Genomic DNA, 18540 nt, shown 5'->3' with positions numbered 1-18540 from the left:
ATACAAAATAAGAAAATATAGAAGCAGTGTTGTCGTGATGTGACGTGAAAGCCATACCTGTCATTCCGCTTGAGCAAAACTTGCCATTCAAAACAGGAAACACCTCAGCTTTATATCTTTAATGCATCCTTTATTAAAATTCTAAGAATATGGAAGCGGGTTGTGTAAACAATCATACACTCTGAAACTGGCATTCCAGCAACCTGGAATTAAATGCCTTGCTCAAGGACACAATGGTGGTGGCTGTGTGGATCAAACCGACAACCTTCTTCTCAGATTAGTGCTTTAGACCACTACACCACCACCACCCTGGGGATTGTCCCCGTAATAAGGGCTTTGTAAGTCGCTGTTGGAAGAGGTCACTTATATGAGTCGTGTGAAAAACAGTCAGAGAGAGAGTTTCAAACTTCTCCAGGATGATACTGTCTCGTGCCGAGACACTCATCTCTCGAGTGTGCTTGCTGCAGCTAGATTATAACGGGATGGCTCGCGATGTAGTGAATCATAATATATGCGTCACGGTGTGTATCTTATTGTGAAGAAAATCAGCGATTCAAGCTCTATTAAGAAGAGGGAGTTTGTTTTTTCTGAGTTAAAGATTAATTGATGTGACCAAAAAGGTGAGGTCTTAGCCCATTATACAATGCAGAAATAAAAGATTTTAGATGTCTTTTTTGGTTTGTTTGGGGGCGGGGTTGTTACCCCTGTGTATTTATGACACAGCACATGTATAAAAGTCCATAAAGCTTTAATGAGATGTGCTGGTTATCTGCCATATTGGCTTCTTCTAAGGGCTATCTCTTGTTACCTCTGGATGGAAGCCACCACTTCACCTAAAGTCACAACACCACACAGCCAGCATCCATATCACCCCATAGCTCAAGACTGGTTGCCCTCTGAATCTAAACAGGGTTGAGCCTCACCAGTGCCTGGATGGGAGACCTCCTGGGGAAAACTAAGGTTGCTGCTGGAAGAGGTATTATTGAGGCCAGCAGGGGGTGCTCACCCTGCAGTATGTGTGGGTCCTAGTGCTGTAGTGCGGATACTATACTGTAAATAGCCACCGTCCTTTTGATGAGATGTTAAACCGAGGTTCTCTGTGCTCATTAAAAATCCCAGGACACTTCTTGTAAAGATTAGGGGTGTAACCCCAGTGTTGCCCCTTAATCATGGCCTCCTAATAATCCCCATCCATTATTTGGCTCTATAACTCTACTCTTTCCTCTCCACCCATAGCTGGTGAGCATACTGGCACACTATGGCTGCCTTCGCATCATCCAGGTGGATGCTGCACACTGGTGGTGGTTGAAGAGAGTCCCCTGTTCACTGTGTAAAATTCTTTGAGTGTAGAGTCAGTGTCAGTGCTATATAAATGTAACATTCATTATTAAATGTAACATTCAGACACCTTCAGATCAGGTCTCTTCAAATTAAATGGCTGGGCTTCTCTTTTACATTGCATGCAAATGGAGATAAAACAGCTCATTTACAGGAGATAAGGGAAACCCAAGAGCGTACCAGCCATTATTTTCATTTCTTTAATGTAGGCTTCAAAGAACGCACCATAGCAGTTTTACCTTCAAAACAAACAACTTATATAGAGAGAAAAAAAGACTGAAAAAAAAAAGTGTTCAAAGAGAACAGAACTGACAAAAGACAAAGCCAATGGGGAAAATGTTTATAGTACAAGACACTATTCATGAATAGGGTACAAAATAGGGCCTGAAACTCTTAAAGGATTGTTCTGGGTTCAATACAATTTAAGCTCAATCGACAGCATTTGTGGCATACCTTTAATTTGATTACCACAAAAAATTATTTCAAGTCATCGCTTTATATATATATTTTTTTTTACAATTTACAATGGAAATGAATGGGGCCAGCTCATAATGCTAAAATACACACTGTTTGAAAAGTATAGCTACAAGATGTAAAACTTATACATGTTAATATGATTTTAGTATGATTTAGTATGAACAGTTACTAATCATATCTGTATAAAGTTATAATCAGTATTTCAGATAAGGTTAGTAAGTGATGTTATCACACTAAAATCATGTTAACACATATAATGTTTATGTACTTTTCAAACAGTGTGTACTTCAATGTTTTTTGCACTGGTACTTCCAATATATTTGACTTATTATAACAGTGATATTTGCTTTTTTTAAATAAATGAGTGATGATTTTTTTATTCTGTTTTTTTTTTTTTTTAAATTAACATTATTCCACAAATGCTGTTAATTGAGCTCAACTTATGACAACCATAAAATGTCTTTAAAAAATAAGTTATCTTTAAAATAAAAGGAGCTTTAACTTCAGAAAATGTTGATGATCAAACTTAAGAGATCAAACAAAATATTATATACATTTACATATTTGGCAGACACTTTTATCCAAAGCGACTTACAGAGCCCTTATTACAGGGACAATCCCCCTGGAGCAACCTGGAGTTAAGTGCCTTGCTCAAGGATACAATGTTGAGGGCTGTGGGGCTTGAACCAATGTCTTTCTGATTACCAGATTACCAGTTATGTGCTTAGACCACTACACCACCACCACTCCTGACCTGTTTATGTGGTGGCTGAGGAGGTTCCTCGACTACTACAAATAGTACAGCGCTTTGAGTGGAGGTATCCAGAAAATTATTACTTTCATTGTTTTATATACATTCATATTATGAGGTTTGCCATTTTTCAACCCTGCTGCAACCTAAAAGGCATGACATGTCTACAGCTTAAAACCCTGATTTGTGTGATTGTCCTGTTTTCTAGCAATAAACATTACAAAGCTTTGAAGGTAGTTTGAGGTAGATTATTTTCCTATTTGGTGCCTAGACTTTGGAATAGCCTTCCTAGCATTGTTTGGGACTCAGACACACTCTCTCAGTTTTAGTTTATACTAAAGAATCATCTCTTCAGACAGGCATACACCTACTTTTTTTTCCCTCAAAAGGTAGTTATGCTGCATTAGCCAGATCAGCCGGAACCAGAAACACTTGTCATATTTTATAACACTGCTTTAAATAGAATGGCATCTACGCTAATATTATTATATTTGTTTACCTGTCTCAACATCAAGATATTAGTATAATTATATTCATGGAGTATAGCGAGAGGGGAACTAGCTCCCCCAGCTGAGCCTGGTTTCTCCCAATATTTTTTCCATAAACGAACATCTTATGGATTTTTGTGTTCTTTGCCATGTCGCCTTAAGCTTGCTCACTGGGGGCCTAAAGACAATCATTTTTAAAGGCATGATTTTAAATTGCGTTATTCATTTAAAATGCACAATGAGAACTTTTAAGAAATTCAAGCATAAATTTCTGTTACAACATCATTTTCTCTAAAGCTGCTTTGAAGTGATTTTGTTTTGAAAAGCACTATATAAATAAAAAAGACTTGACTTGACATTAAATGAATATCAGCATTACTAAATAGATTGCAATGGTAATGGGGCTGCAAAGTTATTTTAAATGAAATGGAACATTCACCCAAAAATTACAATTCTGTCATTATTTCCTCACCATAATGCAGTACAAACTCAAATGACTTTCTTCCGTGGAAAACAAAGGCTTGGTTACATTTAATTTCATAGAACAAAAATAGTGACCAAGGCTAACATTCTGCTCACACATTCTATTCGTGGAAAGTGCCGTATTTGTAAAAGCCAATGGTGCTACACACCGTTGAGTGAAGAACTCCCAACTAAAACTCAGCTGCAATTTTCCCACAATCACTGAGTTTATTCAGGCCACATCTGCAAGAATTTATTTTAACAGCTAAAAAGAGGGCCAAGACTTTGCGAGACAAAATATGAAATAAAAATTATATTAAACCAAAAATGGTTTATAGAACTGTCAGCAGCCTGCAGGCTTTGCCTAATGTGTAATTACTGCATTAAAAAGTTGCATTCTGTAGAAAATAGAGCATGTTTAGTTTGTGGAAAGCACATAAACCATAATGCTGAACACATTAATTGTAAGGTCAGTTATATATGACTCTATGGTTATAACTAGAGTCATTCAGGGTCGTGAAATTGCGTGGAGGATTTTAATTGTTAATAGCTCTCCTGTGATTGCCTGCCTGGCAAAGTTGGATAAGCCCTGCTTTAAAATATAATGGACATGAATGCCATTTACAGCTTGGCTTTAACACACATTGATCTGGGCCATTAATTAGAACAAATCTACAATGATGCAGGGAACAAGTCCTGTCTGAGCTCAGCTTGGGTTTGGTGTCCATTTGTACACATTAGTTCAATAGCAGTGATGAAACTCACCAGAAAGTAACTCTCTTGACATTTTATAATGTGTAGTCAATGAATGTATGTTAAATGTGCAAGGCAAAATGTATGTGTCACAAATGGCATCGAAATATATGTATATATATATATATATATATATACATTTAATTTTTTGGTCACACTTTATTTTATGTGTCTTTCACTACTATGTACTAACATTAAAATATATGTTGTTCGGCAAAATTCTCACAAGATTCACAGTTGCTGCTACTGAGTTTGATGTATGGGTTGGTTAAGGAGTAGGGTTAGGGTTAGGGATAGGGTTTAGGGTAAGGTTTGGGGTAGGGTTAGGTTTAGGGTTAGAGGTTAGGCTAACAGATGTAATGAAATGCAGGTATTTAAATGTAACAACAAGTATGTGCATAATAAGTACACTGTATCACATGTACATAGTTGTTAAAGACACCTAATATAAAGCGAGTCCTTTTTTATTTTATTTTTTTATTTGGCAATATTGGCTTAAACAATGGTGTGAGTTTGGGGATGGAGAACATATTTGCCCCCCATTGAGTGTTTTTCCCTGGTGGAATATAAAACAGGAAAAAAATCCCATAGACTTATTCTGGAAGAGCAACCCAGAGGGACCAGAATATAATACATGGGGGCTTTGCTCTTTTGAACTGGGCCAGTAAGCAACCAACAAGCAACCACCCAGCACACCCCTGCAAAGCATAGTGCTGTGATAAAAACACTCACAATATCTAAGCAACTGCACGGCAATGACCTGGCAACCACACAGAATACGGTGGGTAGTTTTGCATGGGAAAGAACTGCTTGCCATTACTATGCTCTTCATAAAATGTAAAATCTAGTTATTTTCACAATCCTGTTGGGTACCGTACAGAGATCAACCAAAACGCTGCAATTTCTGAAATGTCCAACTAAATATATAAATATACTAGTGTGATTTTTTTTTGCAAACCACTGATCTGGGCGAATCTGAATATCTGGCTGGGAAATGTGGAACATTCTAAAAACTTTTCAAAGTAATTTCACATCACAGGTCAAAGGGATTATATCACTATTCTATTTGTCCCATCTGTTAATGGGGTAGTTTCACCAAAATGCCCATAAGACACTTCACAGCTGCTCACTTGGAGCATTATGGAAACAAATGCATTGAGTGAAAATACTGCTTCCCTCAGAACTCCATTAGAGGTTGGCTGAGGATGTATGAAGACCTTTAGTTTCACATAGTTTTTTCCCTTCTGGCAACAGGATTGGATGACACAGTGGGCCCATAGCGTGCTCTAAAGTATGGGATTAAATGACGTCACAGGACTATTTTTTAAAGAGGCAGAATGAAGAGGGGTTTGAGCTTTAATAAAGTATGCAGCGTCTTACAGCTTGCTCTAAATGTGTGCCATTTTAATTTTAATTTGGTGAAAAATGTACCCCAAAAAAATGAATAAAATTATGTCATCATTGGCTCACCCTCATGTCGTTAAAAAAACTGTATACATTTTTTTGTCTTGCGATCACAAACTGAGAAATTTTGAAGCATTATCTCTTTTTAGTTCTTGTACAGTGTATGGGACTGGAGCTTTCAAGCTTGGTTACACGCTTTACAAAAAGGTTCCATTTGTAAATATCAGTTGACAACATTAGTTAACATGAACTAACAATGAACAATATTTTTAAAGAATTAATTAATCTTGGTTAGTCAAGTCAAGTCAAGTGGTTTTTATTGTCGTTTCAACCATATACAGTTAGTACAGTACACAGCGAAATGAGACAACGTTCCTCCAGGACCATGGTGCTACATAAAACAACATAGGACAAACCCAGAACCACATGAGACTACACAGACTAAATAACATACCTATATAAAGTGCACGTGCAAACGTGTGCAAAAAGTACAGGACAGTACAATAAATTACTAACAATGAACAGGACAATATACTCAGTAAGAGACAGTGCAGTGAATTTCAACATATAGTAATACATTTTTAAAATCTAAAGTGTTTTATATATGTCAGCAATTTAATTTTTCTTAATCTAATGTTAACAAAGATGAATTAATGCGGAAACAAATATTGTTAGTTGTTATTTCATGATACTTAATGCATAAAATAATTTTAACGAATGGAATCTTAATGTAAAGTATTACCAATTAGTCTGTTATGCTTCAGAACCTGTCCTGGTAATAAGTTCAATATGAATGAATCATACAGACCGGCTTTGTGAGGCAGATAAATTGATTAATTGAAAATCAAAAGAATGTTTTGTTTGCAAATCGGACCTTGTACTTCTCAGATTTTCAATGAATTATGACAAATATTTTGACATGACATTTTGAGCTTTCATATGACTTCAGAATACATGGAATACGAGTTGTATGAACCACTTTTATGACACTTATTTGTCCCTTTATGTCAAATGTTTCATTTTGTCTATGAACATTTCCTGTAATTGGTCTTTGTCTCTTACCTGTAGACAATAGGAGCTTATATCTTTGTTCTCCAAAAGTGAAACATAAATGGTGACAGCACAGCTCTTGACAAACACAGCATCTTGTGGAGGATGAAGATAAACTCAGATTCAGCATGCAAGCATCAGCGACCCAGACTGATTCTTTCTGAAACGCCAACCAGAACATCGCTTCCACTAAAGCAGGATGTGCTTTGGACTCAGCCTGCAGATGAGCATCTCCAAGGAGCATAAAGAGCAGGAGAGACAGCTCTATCATTGAAGATCAGACCATGGTAACACATTCACCCAGAATTAGCATCAAAGACCACGGCGGTCTGCGGAACATTCATTGACACTTCTGCTCACCCCATGCTAACCTCAGATATGCTGCTTAATCTTAAAACCACTGTTCAAATGGGCGATTGCAAGAGGAAACTGTTTTCAATTATCACAAAAAAAAGCAACTATTTCACTTTCTCTTTGTATTGTGCTTGTTTGGAGTGAGAGAAGGAAAGAAGATAACAAGCGAGGCTAGACAACTTAATCTTTAGCAGTCGCTTCAATTCAGAAGCACATGCGTTGGAAAACAGGGGTTTCAAAGTCAATAGCAATCAAACGAATGTACACCGCAGGAGGGAAAACATGAAGGCTGGGACACTCAACCAGAGTGTGTGAGCAGTGTGGAGTATACTGGAAAAAAGACTTCTCTATTTGTATTTTTGTCTTGTTTTCCAGCAAAAATATCAAAACATCGTTAAAACAAGGCACACTTAGAAGCAAAATGACATAAGTCTTGTTTTCAGACAAATCTTACCAAATTTAGTGCTTAAAATATGAAAAAAATCCTTGACAAAGGGTTAAAAAAAATATAAATTTAATAGTAAAATTATTATTATTATTTGTAATTGTTTTATTAAATAAATAAAAAAATTTTTTTATAAATAAACCAATTTTTCTTCAAAAACAAGAAAGTGTATTATTCTTTCCCCACGGGCAAATCTTTTTTTCTTGTTTTAAGCATACAATCTCATTAAACTTTATTAGATTTATTTGTTTTTCTAATTATCAATTTGCTTCATGAGCAAATGTATCTCGTTTTAGGATGTTTACATATTTATGCTGGAAAACAAGGCAAATACTGAGTAAGAAAATGATTTATTGCAGTGTGTAAGCAAAGTTAGGTGATTTTGTCTAGGGCGAGGATTGATTGTCTTTGTTGTTTTTCACTCTAAGATTGTGACTTTATCATCTATCATGGCCATAACATGCATGTTAACATGTCATCAAAAATTCTAAATTAATGAAACAGTGTTTACTAAACTATTAACAGTTAGAATGCAAGAAAGATGGAATTGCGAAATATTATCCAATAAAAAACACAAATGTTTAGTGAAAATTAATAAAAGAGGGTGAACGTGAGTGTAAGGCTGACAGCCAACTCATTGAGACAACAGGACTAGGTCTGTCTTTGCTCAGAAATCTAGAGGCGTTCCCCGGGTTCCTGTCTTGCATTCCTGCCTGTTTGTCACGATAAAGATGAAATAGACTTGTAGGAGACAAAACAGATGCACAATGGTGCTCCTACGTCTGTTTTCCACTTTGAGCGAAGCCTTTTCTCAATTACTGCTCGCTATGGGAGCCTTTCGTCAGCCAGGGCTTATTGCCACCTTGTGCCATTCATCTTAAATTAAATGGCTTAATCAATGCCAAGACAGAGAGGAACAACATGGCAAAACAGTAAGTAATTACCCTTCTCCCATAGAGAACAAAACAACACAACCATACCTACTGTATTTGAGAGGCAACACAACAACTCTGTGTAGAAACCCACACATGTGCTTACACTCATTAACACAACAGTACTGATTATTGAAACCGCGGGTATTTTTAAACATTTCAAAAGTTTATTTAGGACACTTTGCAAGAGAATCTGTAAAAAAATCTATTTAAAATAAATATATTGGATGTCTAGGCTTAATCTTTATGTATATTGTGGGCATAATGTCTTGTGCAATCAGCACAGGTAAAGGACATGAATGAAATAGAGTGCTAAAAACTAGCGAACAAAATAATCTCTTTAATGGAACAATTCAAATGATCCAGCATGCTTCTATTCGACAATGTGTGAGAAGTGTTCTTTTAAAGCTGGCTGAGGACAGAACTGCCAGCATCACATTTGGTACAATTACCATACATTGGTGCACTTACCTCGTTGTGCATGATTAATGAAGTGTGTTGCCACTCACACCCTAAACTGCTGTACTGGGGCTAGTTTTATTCAGCCATCAGAATAAGTTAAAAATCTATAACAGTCACTTTTAGACAGGCAGGACAAGAATGGGCTAAGATTTCTTCTCTCTTCATATTTATATGGAAAGTTTACCCAAAAATAGAAATTGTGTCATAATTTACTCATATTCACATTGTTCTAAAACTGACTTTCTTTTTTTCCACAGAACACAAAATGAGATGTTAGGCAGAATGTTAGATACTGACAGCCTCGGTCACCATTCACTTTCATTGCATGGAAAAACAAAGTTCTGCCTTATATCTTTTTGTGTCCCACGAGAATTATATAGGTTTGGAACAACATGAGGGTGAGTAAATGATGACATAATTAAAATTTGATCATGAACTATACCTTTAAGTGACAAGGATACACTGGGGAAGGATACACTCAGCACACACATGACTGAAGACAAACATTCACACACCAGCATGTAAACACATAGAAACAAGAAAGTTTGTTTTTGTACTCACATCTGAATTAAAGCGGATCTGACAGATGTTGCAGGAAATAACTTGCTTCTTCTTGGGTGGAATGGAGACTCCAAATGTGTGGTTGATTACGGCTTTCTGGACAGGGTCCATCTAAAGGTGAACAGTGGAGAAACACTTTTAGCAGGGCTAAAATAACTACGGACTTCTTCTGCTGGCCTGGTGAGGCCAGTAGTTCAGATTTGTAATGGCCCAGCCAACATTTTCACAGAAAAAAAAAAAACATGTTTATATATATATATATATATATATATATATATATATATATATATATATATATATATATATATATATATACTGTATAAACTAAACACAGCAAAAAAAAATAAAAAATAAAAGAGAGAAAGCATCATACATCCATACAATTTGTGGTCTATATTCCAAGTCTTCTTAAGCATATGATTGCTTTGTACAGTAAAAAGACTGAAATTGAAGTGTCTCCCTTCTGCCATAGCAATCAAATTTTTTGCTTTCACATTAAAAACAAAATACAGTGTATGAATACAAAAAAAAAAATACTTTCATTTTACAAATGATGATAAGACATAGACACACAATACTTATATTACATTGTCACATTTAGAGAATTATTGATATTATTTAAGGATGTCATAAAATAACTATATGTTGGTTATTGATCGGCACATTATTTTATCAATACATTTTTGAAGCATCGATACACAGACATCAGCCGACATTATAATTAGAAGCCTAATTTGTGTGCTTTCAATTCTGTCAGTTGCCTTTCATTCAATGTGGTCTGACGTAATAGCGTTGGGAGATGACAAGGAGGCGACATAACATTTACTGAAGCCGGTCACAGCATAGACAAGGCACAGATATCACACGCACATTATTAGCTTATGGCAGTCCAAAGTAATGAAAGTTTTTGTACTTCTTCAAGAATTAAAAAAAAGTGGCAAATATGAGTTTACAGGTTAGTGTATGAAACTGGTCTAACTGTGCAAACTGAACTATTGGAAATGTTAATGTTTATCATGTAATTTCCTGTATGTATCATTAAATAAGTATTTTACTCAAGCTGTCAAACCACAAAACAACATATTTGTAACTGAAAATACATTGTGTAGGGTCTACAGTATGAAAGATACATATCCACAATATATCATCCAGTAATGACTAGATTAAATAATATATGTACTTTGATAATGATCTAATGGAAAACTATGCAAGTTGAGCTCCGTGGCATTGCAGAACAGTCTCCGGAGACAGCAAACCCGCTAAGTGAACAAATGTACCTTCGAGGAAAATAAATGTTTTGAATTTTAGAACACGTTATGTTGTCGGTGTGCAGCCCACTTTAATTAACTGCCGCTCACACTTTACCAAAGTTGTGTTCAGAAATATATTTGAAAAGATAAAGACTATTGTGCAACGAGCAGCCCTATTTATATCTGAAAAATCCCAATATATATTGATAAACATCGAGAAAATATACAGATTATTTTCAATCCCAAGACTAGTATTATTAGGTAGACTCTTTAGTAGTTTTCCAACCATCTATAACCAACTCTACACTCATGGATCTGAGAATTTAATGAGACAAGAAAATAAATTAACAAAATTTAACAAGCTCTGAAATATGCCTTTTGAAGTGCCAATACAATGACATACAGCATTTCAGTACTTCTCAAAGTCATGCATGTCACCCTGGCACAAGAGCGCCTCCAAGTCATTTAACTAATACACATTTTTTCACTACAGCCATTTCACTAAGCAGGAAAGTATTCATAGCTCACTTGACAGACAAACAGAGCAAAAAGCTAAATCATGAATTGGAATGAAAAAGAAACCTGGAGCATATTCAACTTGTGACACAATCCTGGCATATTTTACCTGAAGCAAATAGAGAGAGTCCATAGTGTACTTAGGTGTAAAATCACAACTGGAAAGAGGAATCCAACGGAGAGAGAGAAAGAGAGAGACAATGTGGTGTGCTTCAACAGCGAAGCAGAGGAGGTCTTGTCTCACGGCATAACCTCTCTCTCTCTCTCTCTCTCTCTCTCTCTCTCTCACTACACACACACACACACACACACACACACACACACACACACACACACACACACACACACACACACACACACACACACACACACTCACACATACATACTCACACACACTCAAACACACACACACACACACACATTTGTTGGTCTACCTATCATTATGAGGTCTTTCCATAGACATAATGACTTTTATACTGTACAAACTATAGATTCTATCCCCTAACCATACCCCTAAACCTAACCCTCTAAACCTAAACCTCACAGAAAACTTTTAGCATTTTTTGATTTTCAATAAAACATTGCTTAGTATGATTTTTAAGCGATTTAAATTATGGGGACACTAGAGATGTCCTCATAAATCACACTTATAGCATAATAACCTTGTAATTACCAGTTTGTAACTTAAAAAATTGTCCTCGTAAATCACAAACACACACACACACACACACACACACACACTGCCTGTGTACTGATCCTTGTATCTCAGGCTGATTATCCCTGAATAACTGATGAGCTTTGGTAAAAAGGAGTGAATGGCCTCTACAACGCAATTTCTGTTTGCGCTTGATAACACTTGGTACGTACCCAGTCCATTAAGAATTTACGACAATTACTCATCAAGCCAGATAGAATACATCCAAACCCAGCCAGGTTGGCTATCAAACCTTTGAAAGACAAAAGCTGCAAAACTACTTATTCCACTTTATTTGAGAGATATGTCTGTGAAATAGTCTGTACTATTACTTTATGTACTTAACAGACATTCTGATTACAAGAGCTATACAAATTTCCACCAAAACTGCTGAGTAATTATTTGGGTGAGTTACTTTCCACGATGGTCTATTAATGCGGTATCAACAATTTCATATAATCCCACATCAGGCGGACGACACAGCATCTTAAAATTCAACACAACATTTTTCTAGGAATGTACGCATATCGGTGATGCCAACTGCCATCTGGCAACAGCATCCAGCTACGACTTTGGAGGCTGCTCAAAATTCTTCTGTGCCACTTACATAGACTTTCATTTAATTCTATTAAATTCAAGCCAAATCTTTCAGTTTGCACAATTTCACCTTTTACTTCATACCTGCAAACTCATCAACATCACTCTGTTCATTATTGAAGAAATGCAAAAACATTTGTATGTATCTTTTGCCTGTACAATAATTAGATTACATTTACATTACATTACATTACATTTTTCAACCTGTGCTTTATGCTACCTGTCACACGACGCAGCATGGTACTTTTTGCCCAGTGTGCGACCGGCTTAAGTAAGCATTTCTTGACCAGAATGAGCACAGAAATGCAATGCGGTGACTACCAATGAGTGACTACCAAGTGCAGAAATAGGTTTGCTCCCAAACTCGGTCTATTAAAGGAATATTCTAGGTTCAATACAAGTTAAGCTCAATCAACAGCAACTTTTTGGAGGGTTTAAAGACAGAAATGCAAAGCTTATAATTTTATAAAGCACATTAAATATTCTGTTAAAACTCATCATTATGGCAATGAAATTGTAAAATTGGATATAAGGTTAGTAAGTGATTTTATCACAATAAAATCATGTTAACACATGTCTTGTGGCTATACTTTTGAAAGAGTGAATATTTTAAAGTTGACATATTTGCCCCATTCACTGTAACCCAGATTTAAGCTTTTTTAAAGAGAAGCAGGGGCAAGTCAAAACAAACTTTTGTGGTAATTATTATTATGCAACAACTGCTGTTGATTGATCTTAACTTGAATTAAACCCTGAAAATTCAGTTAAGAATTTACCACAATTACCCATGCAGCCTGATGTATTACATTCAAATGCTTTCTGTAAATAAAATTATGTTTTTAATTCTACAGTAACTATCCTGATATTTATTAGAGGATATCTTACCCTTGGATCAGAGTACTGTGCTCTCTACTCGATTAGAGGATGGTGAAATAGACTAGCAACCATTCATTCACGACCTCTGTGGGTCACTAATGCAGTTCCTCACCACTACGCTACCCTCAAACCACAGCACAGTAAATGCCCCTGGTTTTTAAAGGAATCTAAAACCACACAACAGTAATCTGTTACCTCTCTGACACACTACCTATGTGCATAGTGCTGAACAGCAGTAATCTGTAATTAAAATCTCACTCTCTACCACAACAACTTTCATTGGAAGAAAGTTACAGGCTAAGGATATAATGACAGCGGGTGATAAAGTGGTCAGGGGAGAAGATACAGAAGAAAAACAATGTTTATTGGATCTATAGTGGTACTGTTATTGTGTTCTGCCACAGCATGTGCCTGGTGTGTCCCAATAATTTTTAGAGGAGAGTGACTTTACCTGTCAATCAGAAATTGTTAATTACACTAGCGTGAGAGTGAGGAAACCCCAGTTCCCCGTCTGTCGCTCACTTCGATGTTGTGTCGGAGTGAGCGGCACATGCTTGTCCTGGCTGCTGCCAGCGTGGGATTGGACTGGAACCCTCCGTCCTCCCCACAGCCTTCGTGGCTGGATGATTGGTTCCTCGGGTCTGCGCGCCGCTCACAGCCACGCCACCCCCCGGTTCCTTTCTTCCCAGAAGTGCATGATGAGCTAACAAGGTCGTGGAGGGCACCTTTTACACCGCCACCTGGCGGGATCGCCCGGTGCTCCCCTACAGGGCCTGTAGGATGACGTCGTCACTGACCTCCAAAGCCTACAGCGCCACCGGACAGGCCGCTTCCGCCTTGCATGCCATGGCCCTCCTGCAAGTCCACCAGGCCAAGGCGCTTAAAGATCTGCACTTGGGTAGTCCTGACCCCAACGTGTTGCAGGAACTGCGCTCAGCAACTGACCTCACACTCAGGGCCACGAAGATCACAGCGCGGACACTCAGGCAGGCGATGGCCACCCTCGTGGTTCAGGAACGACATCTGTGGCATCACCCCCTTCGGCATGGACAGGACTGACATTTTTGAGCCTGTAGAAAATTCTCCTGTGATGGCTGGCCCGATTGTGTGGAGCTTTGCTCTCAGGTCAAGAACGTATTGAATAAAATTTTTGCTGTTTGAAGGTCCCTCCTCCCAATGTTCCCTAGCAGGGTCTTAGACATTGCTACAATAATTAAAACAGGGAGAACCCTGTGGAGGCTTACAGGACCTCTAAAACTGCGAATAAAAGGGGTTCAAGCCATTTAGCACAATTCTGAGCATCTTCGTGCACGAACATACGTATCATGTTTTTCAGGTTTTGATTAAACCATTTGACCCAGCCGTCCATTTGTGGGTGATACACGCTTGTCCAAATTGATTTAATACCCAATAATTCATACAGCTGACGTAGTGTAGTGGACATAAATGCAGTTTATGCCAATAAAATTGGCCATCAGATGGTTTAGTGTTTTTTTCCTGCCCCAAGTGACCCGCCATCATATTATATTCAGACATCTAGAATAACATTTCCTGAAGGCTCTTTGGTACTAACAATTGGGTTGCATCCTTCTTTGTCTGAGCATCCTGTGTCAATTGGTAAAACCGATCCTTAATAATGAAAAAATATGGATATGCGAGTGCAATGTCTGGCCAGAGGAGTTGACCGTCAATCACTTTCACTTGATCAAAGGTGTGCCTAAGAGTTTCATCTCACACCTGCTCCAGCAGAAAATCCCCAGCAGGTAATCCTCTAAGGGATGGGAAAGCCGAGACTTTCCCCTACTTTACATCATTATGATGTGGAGTTGACAGCTCGGTACTAGCCAACTAATCACACACCACACACCAAAATACTAAGTTGCAGGACCCATTCACGCACATTCCACTTAATAATCCCCATGCACACATCATACCTTCACCCACCAGTTTGTATCCAAAGCCTCGAATTTAACCAAGCTTTGGTGAATGGAGGTTTGATTAAAACCTGAATCCACTAAGGCTTGATATGTACCCCCTTAATACTCACAGGAATTGAGTACACTCCTGCTCGATTGAGGGCGGCCTGTAGCATGTCGAAACCCGGACCAATGTCTCCACCTCCATCGTGGGGCATTGGTCCTGGAAATGCCAAGGACCCTGCTACACACTGGACCAGACTTCATGCGGGATGAATGGTCCACTGGATTGGGGAACCAGTTTGGGGGAAGGAGTTCACCATTTCTGGGCAACAGGAACAGGACGGGAGAAAGGGGAGGCAAGAGAAGGCGGGGCGAGAGAGAGAGAAGGATCTTGGGGCTCGCCGACTCCCGAATATGCCTCCCTATGAGCAAAGCCAGACAATGGCACTGGACCAACTTCGCTGTCCCTCTGGGATCATTGTCCCAACGTTGCATTTCTCAGCCAGCAACCAGCTCTGGTAGGCACCAGAGGGTCAGTGATCGGAAGCATTGGTGATGTTGCTCAGGCGTCCCACTGACCCGCTGCAGGATGGCTTTCTTTAGATCTGCGTACACCAGGAGGTTCTCTGCTGGTAATTGCTGCGTCCCACACTGCATGCCCCCACTGTCCACTCAAAGAGCTCCAAGAAGGCCTCTGATTCGTCTTGGGCCCCAATCTTGGCAGGGCAGGGCAGTCGCAGGGTCCGGGGTCACAGCACAGAGCCCCCTCCAGGGGTAACAAGCTCTGGAGCACCTGCCAGTCCTCCACTTGGGCCTGGATAAGGGCGATGAACAGCTGCTCCTGCTCTGTGCGCAGCTCGATGAGGGCCTGATGCATTGAATGGTGGATGCTGGCGAGGATCTTGAAGACTTCCTCCAGTGGTGGGGCATCCATGGCGACATTCATCCTCTTTACTCGCTTTTCAGCTGACTTTAATAAACATGCTCTAGGGGTATGTGTGCAGCTCTCTCTCCCTCTCTGGCATCTGACTCACTCTTAAATCCCTCTTTAACTCTCTCTGCAATGACAAGCAGCTATTAGAGTTAATCAATGACAGGTGATGATCCTTACCATTCTCATCTCTCGCTCTCCATTCACAAGCCGGCACTCAACCACTCCCCACCTCCACACCGAAATTTAAACTAGAAGCCTAATTAGCGTGCTTCCCAATTCACTCAGTTGGGCTTCTGTTGAATGTCTTGCATAATAGTGTTGTGAGACCACAAGGGGGTGATATAACATTTACTGAAGCAGTTTCAGAAGCATAGGTATCACAACATAAGACAGGTCTTTTAGAGCTACTTGAACAGGACACATGCACACAGAAGTTATGAAGGTTTTTGTTTTTCAAGAATAAATGTGATGTTAATGAGTTTGCAGGTTAGTGTGTGAAACTGGTTTTACTGCACAAACTGAACGATTAGAAATTATCATGCAATTTCTCTGTATGTATCTTTGAAGAGGTTTCAATCAAGCTGTCAAACCACAAAAAGACATGCATGTAACTGAAAATACATGGTTTAGGCTATATGAAAGATACATATACACAATATATCATCCACTGTTGGAAATATAATATTTTGCAATAGTGAGTATTTTAACAATTACGGTTCACCTCTTTCATTGAAAGTGCCTCACTGGCACACAGATATTTTCTTTTCTTTTTAAGAAAAGGAGTGACAAGTCAAAATCAATATTATACCACAAATGCTGTTGAGCTTAACTTGTACTGAACCCGGAATATTCCTTTAAGGCTAAAGTATGCTTCGGTTTTCCGTCTGTCGCTAAATTTCGCGAATAATCAGCATAGTCCACGCATACTGTCGGGCACATAGAAAAACTAAGTATGCTCGCCCACTCTGACTTCACTTTCAGTTGGAAATTTTTTTCTTTCTTTCTTTCTTTCTTTCTTTCTTTCTTTCTTTCTTTCTTTCTTTCTTTCTTTCTTTCTTTCTTTCTTTCTTTCTCTCACTGTCTCTCAACCAATTTACGAGCTTCCTCAATGATATCTTGTCCCTGTAATAGTAAGAATGTCTTTGAGTGAGTTGATAGCTGCGCCCTTGCCAAGGCCGGAGGCCATTCGTCTCTGAAGCACAGAAAGAGAGCAGATGGATTATGTGCTGCTTCTCTTCATGGCTGAGAACACCTGGCTGAGCACAAACTGGCCTCAGTCTGTTGTGACTGTGGCAGCCTTGATTTCAGTCATAGAGAGAAAGAGAGCCGTGACTATGGCTCGCTCTGTAATCACATTGGGATCATCCCTCATCGGCGCAGCTCTCTCAAGCACAAAATCACAATCACACTGATGACTAACTCCTCTTTATCCAATGTGCTGCCTCAACCACAGAGATTTATTCAATATACTTCCCAAACGACGAGACAAATTGCTTTGTTTCCTCATACTGTTGTTGTTATTTTAGTCCATTAGGGTTAGAACTGGAACATATTTTATAAAAATATATATTTTGAAATATCTTCCAGCCAGGCCAACAAGCGAAAGAGAGTTTGGTAGTCTGATTCACAAATTAATAATTTGCATGAACAAGTTCTTTTCAAAGAATCAGTCAAAACAACTCACAAGTGTGTCACAGATGAACTCACATACATATATACAAAATATAGTAAAGGTTATAAGTTAGGATGTATTTTTTAATACATCTGCAAATGTATGAAGAATCATTAATGGAATTGTAAAGAAAAGGGCTAAGTGGAATCAGAATTGAAAGCAAATTGTAAATTTCGAACTATTCCCATCCTAAGTGTCAATCATATTATTATCACCTGAAAAAGCAGCACGTGTTTCTTTTTCCCTTTCAGATATTGTGTTCAAAAAGATGGCGGATCGCATTAATAGCAGCATGGGAGGACCTGCAGGCTTCTTGCTCTGCATTCGGAGTAGAGGGAGCACTAATTATACATAAGGACACCTGCTCATGTTGTTCCACAAACAGTCAGCTCTAATGGAGTGCCAGGAGAGGCATATGTCAGGGCACACACATGCAGTACTCTTTGTATTTGCCACATAGTAAACAATGGCAGTTCTCTTTCCTTAAAATCTCTCTAATGCCTCTTATACATGTTTAGTTAGGACTGTTTGCTTAATTGGGATAGTCGGGTTATGCAGAACTATACCTTTTGAACTCTAATTAAAAAAAGGGCATGATTGTGTTT

General features: G+C 38.4%; 1 protein-coding gene across 3 annotated transcripts in view; it reads right to left on the bottom strand.

Annotated features, from left to right (window-relative positions):
- Nucleotides 1-18540, bottom strand: part of LOC127655273 (zinc finger protein 385B-like) — a 186732-nt gene that overhangs the window by 23539 nt on the left and 144653 nt on the right. For all 3 annotated transcript variants that reach the window (XM_052142983.1, XM_052142982.1, XM_052142984.1), the window contains one exon: nucleotides 9478-9588. In XM_052142983.1, the coding sequence (XP_051998943.1) occupies nucleotides 9478-9588 (111 nt within the window). The remainder of the gene's footprint in view (nucleotides 1-9477; nucleotides 9589-18540) is intronic.

The sequence above is a fragment of the Xyrauchen texanus genome, chromosome 14 (assembly GCF_025860055.1).
Source record: "Xyrauchen texanus isolate HMW12.3.18 chromosome 14, RBS_HiC_50CHRs, whole genome shotgun sequence".
In the NCBI taxonomy this organism is placed as follows: domain Eukaryota; kingdom Metazoa; phylum Chordata; class Actinopteri; order Cypriniformes; family Catostomidae; genus Xyrauchen; species Xyrauchen texanus.
The sequence above is the reverse complement of the archived record's forward strand: the minus strand, read 5'-3'. Positions and strand labels throughout refer to the sequence as shown.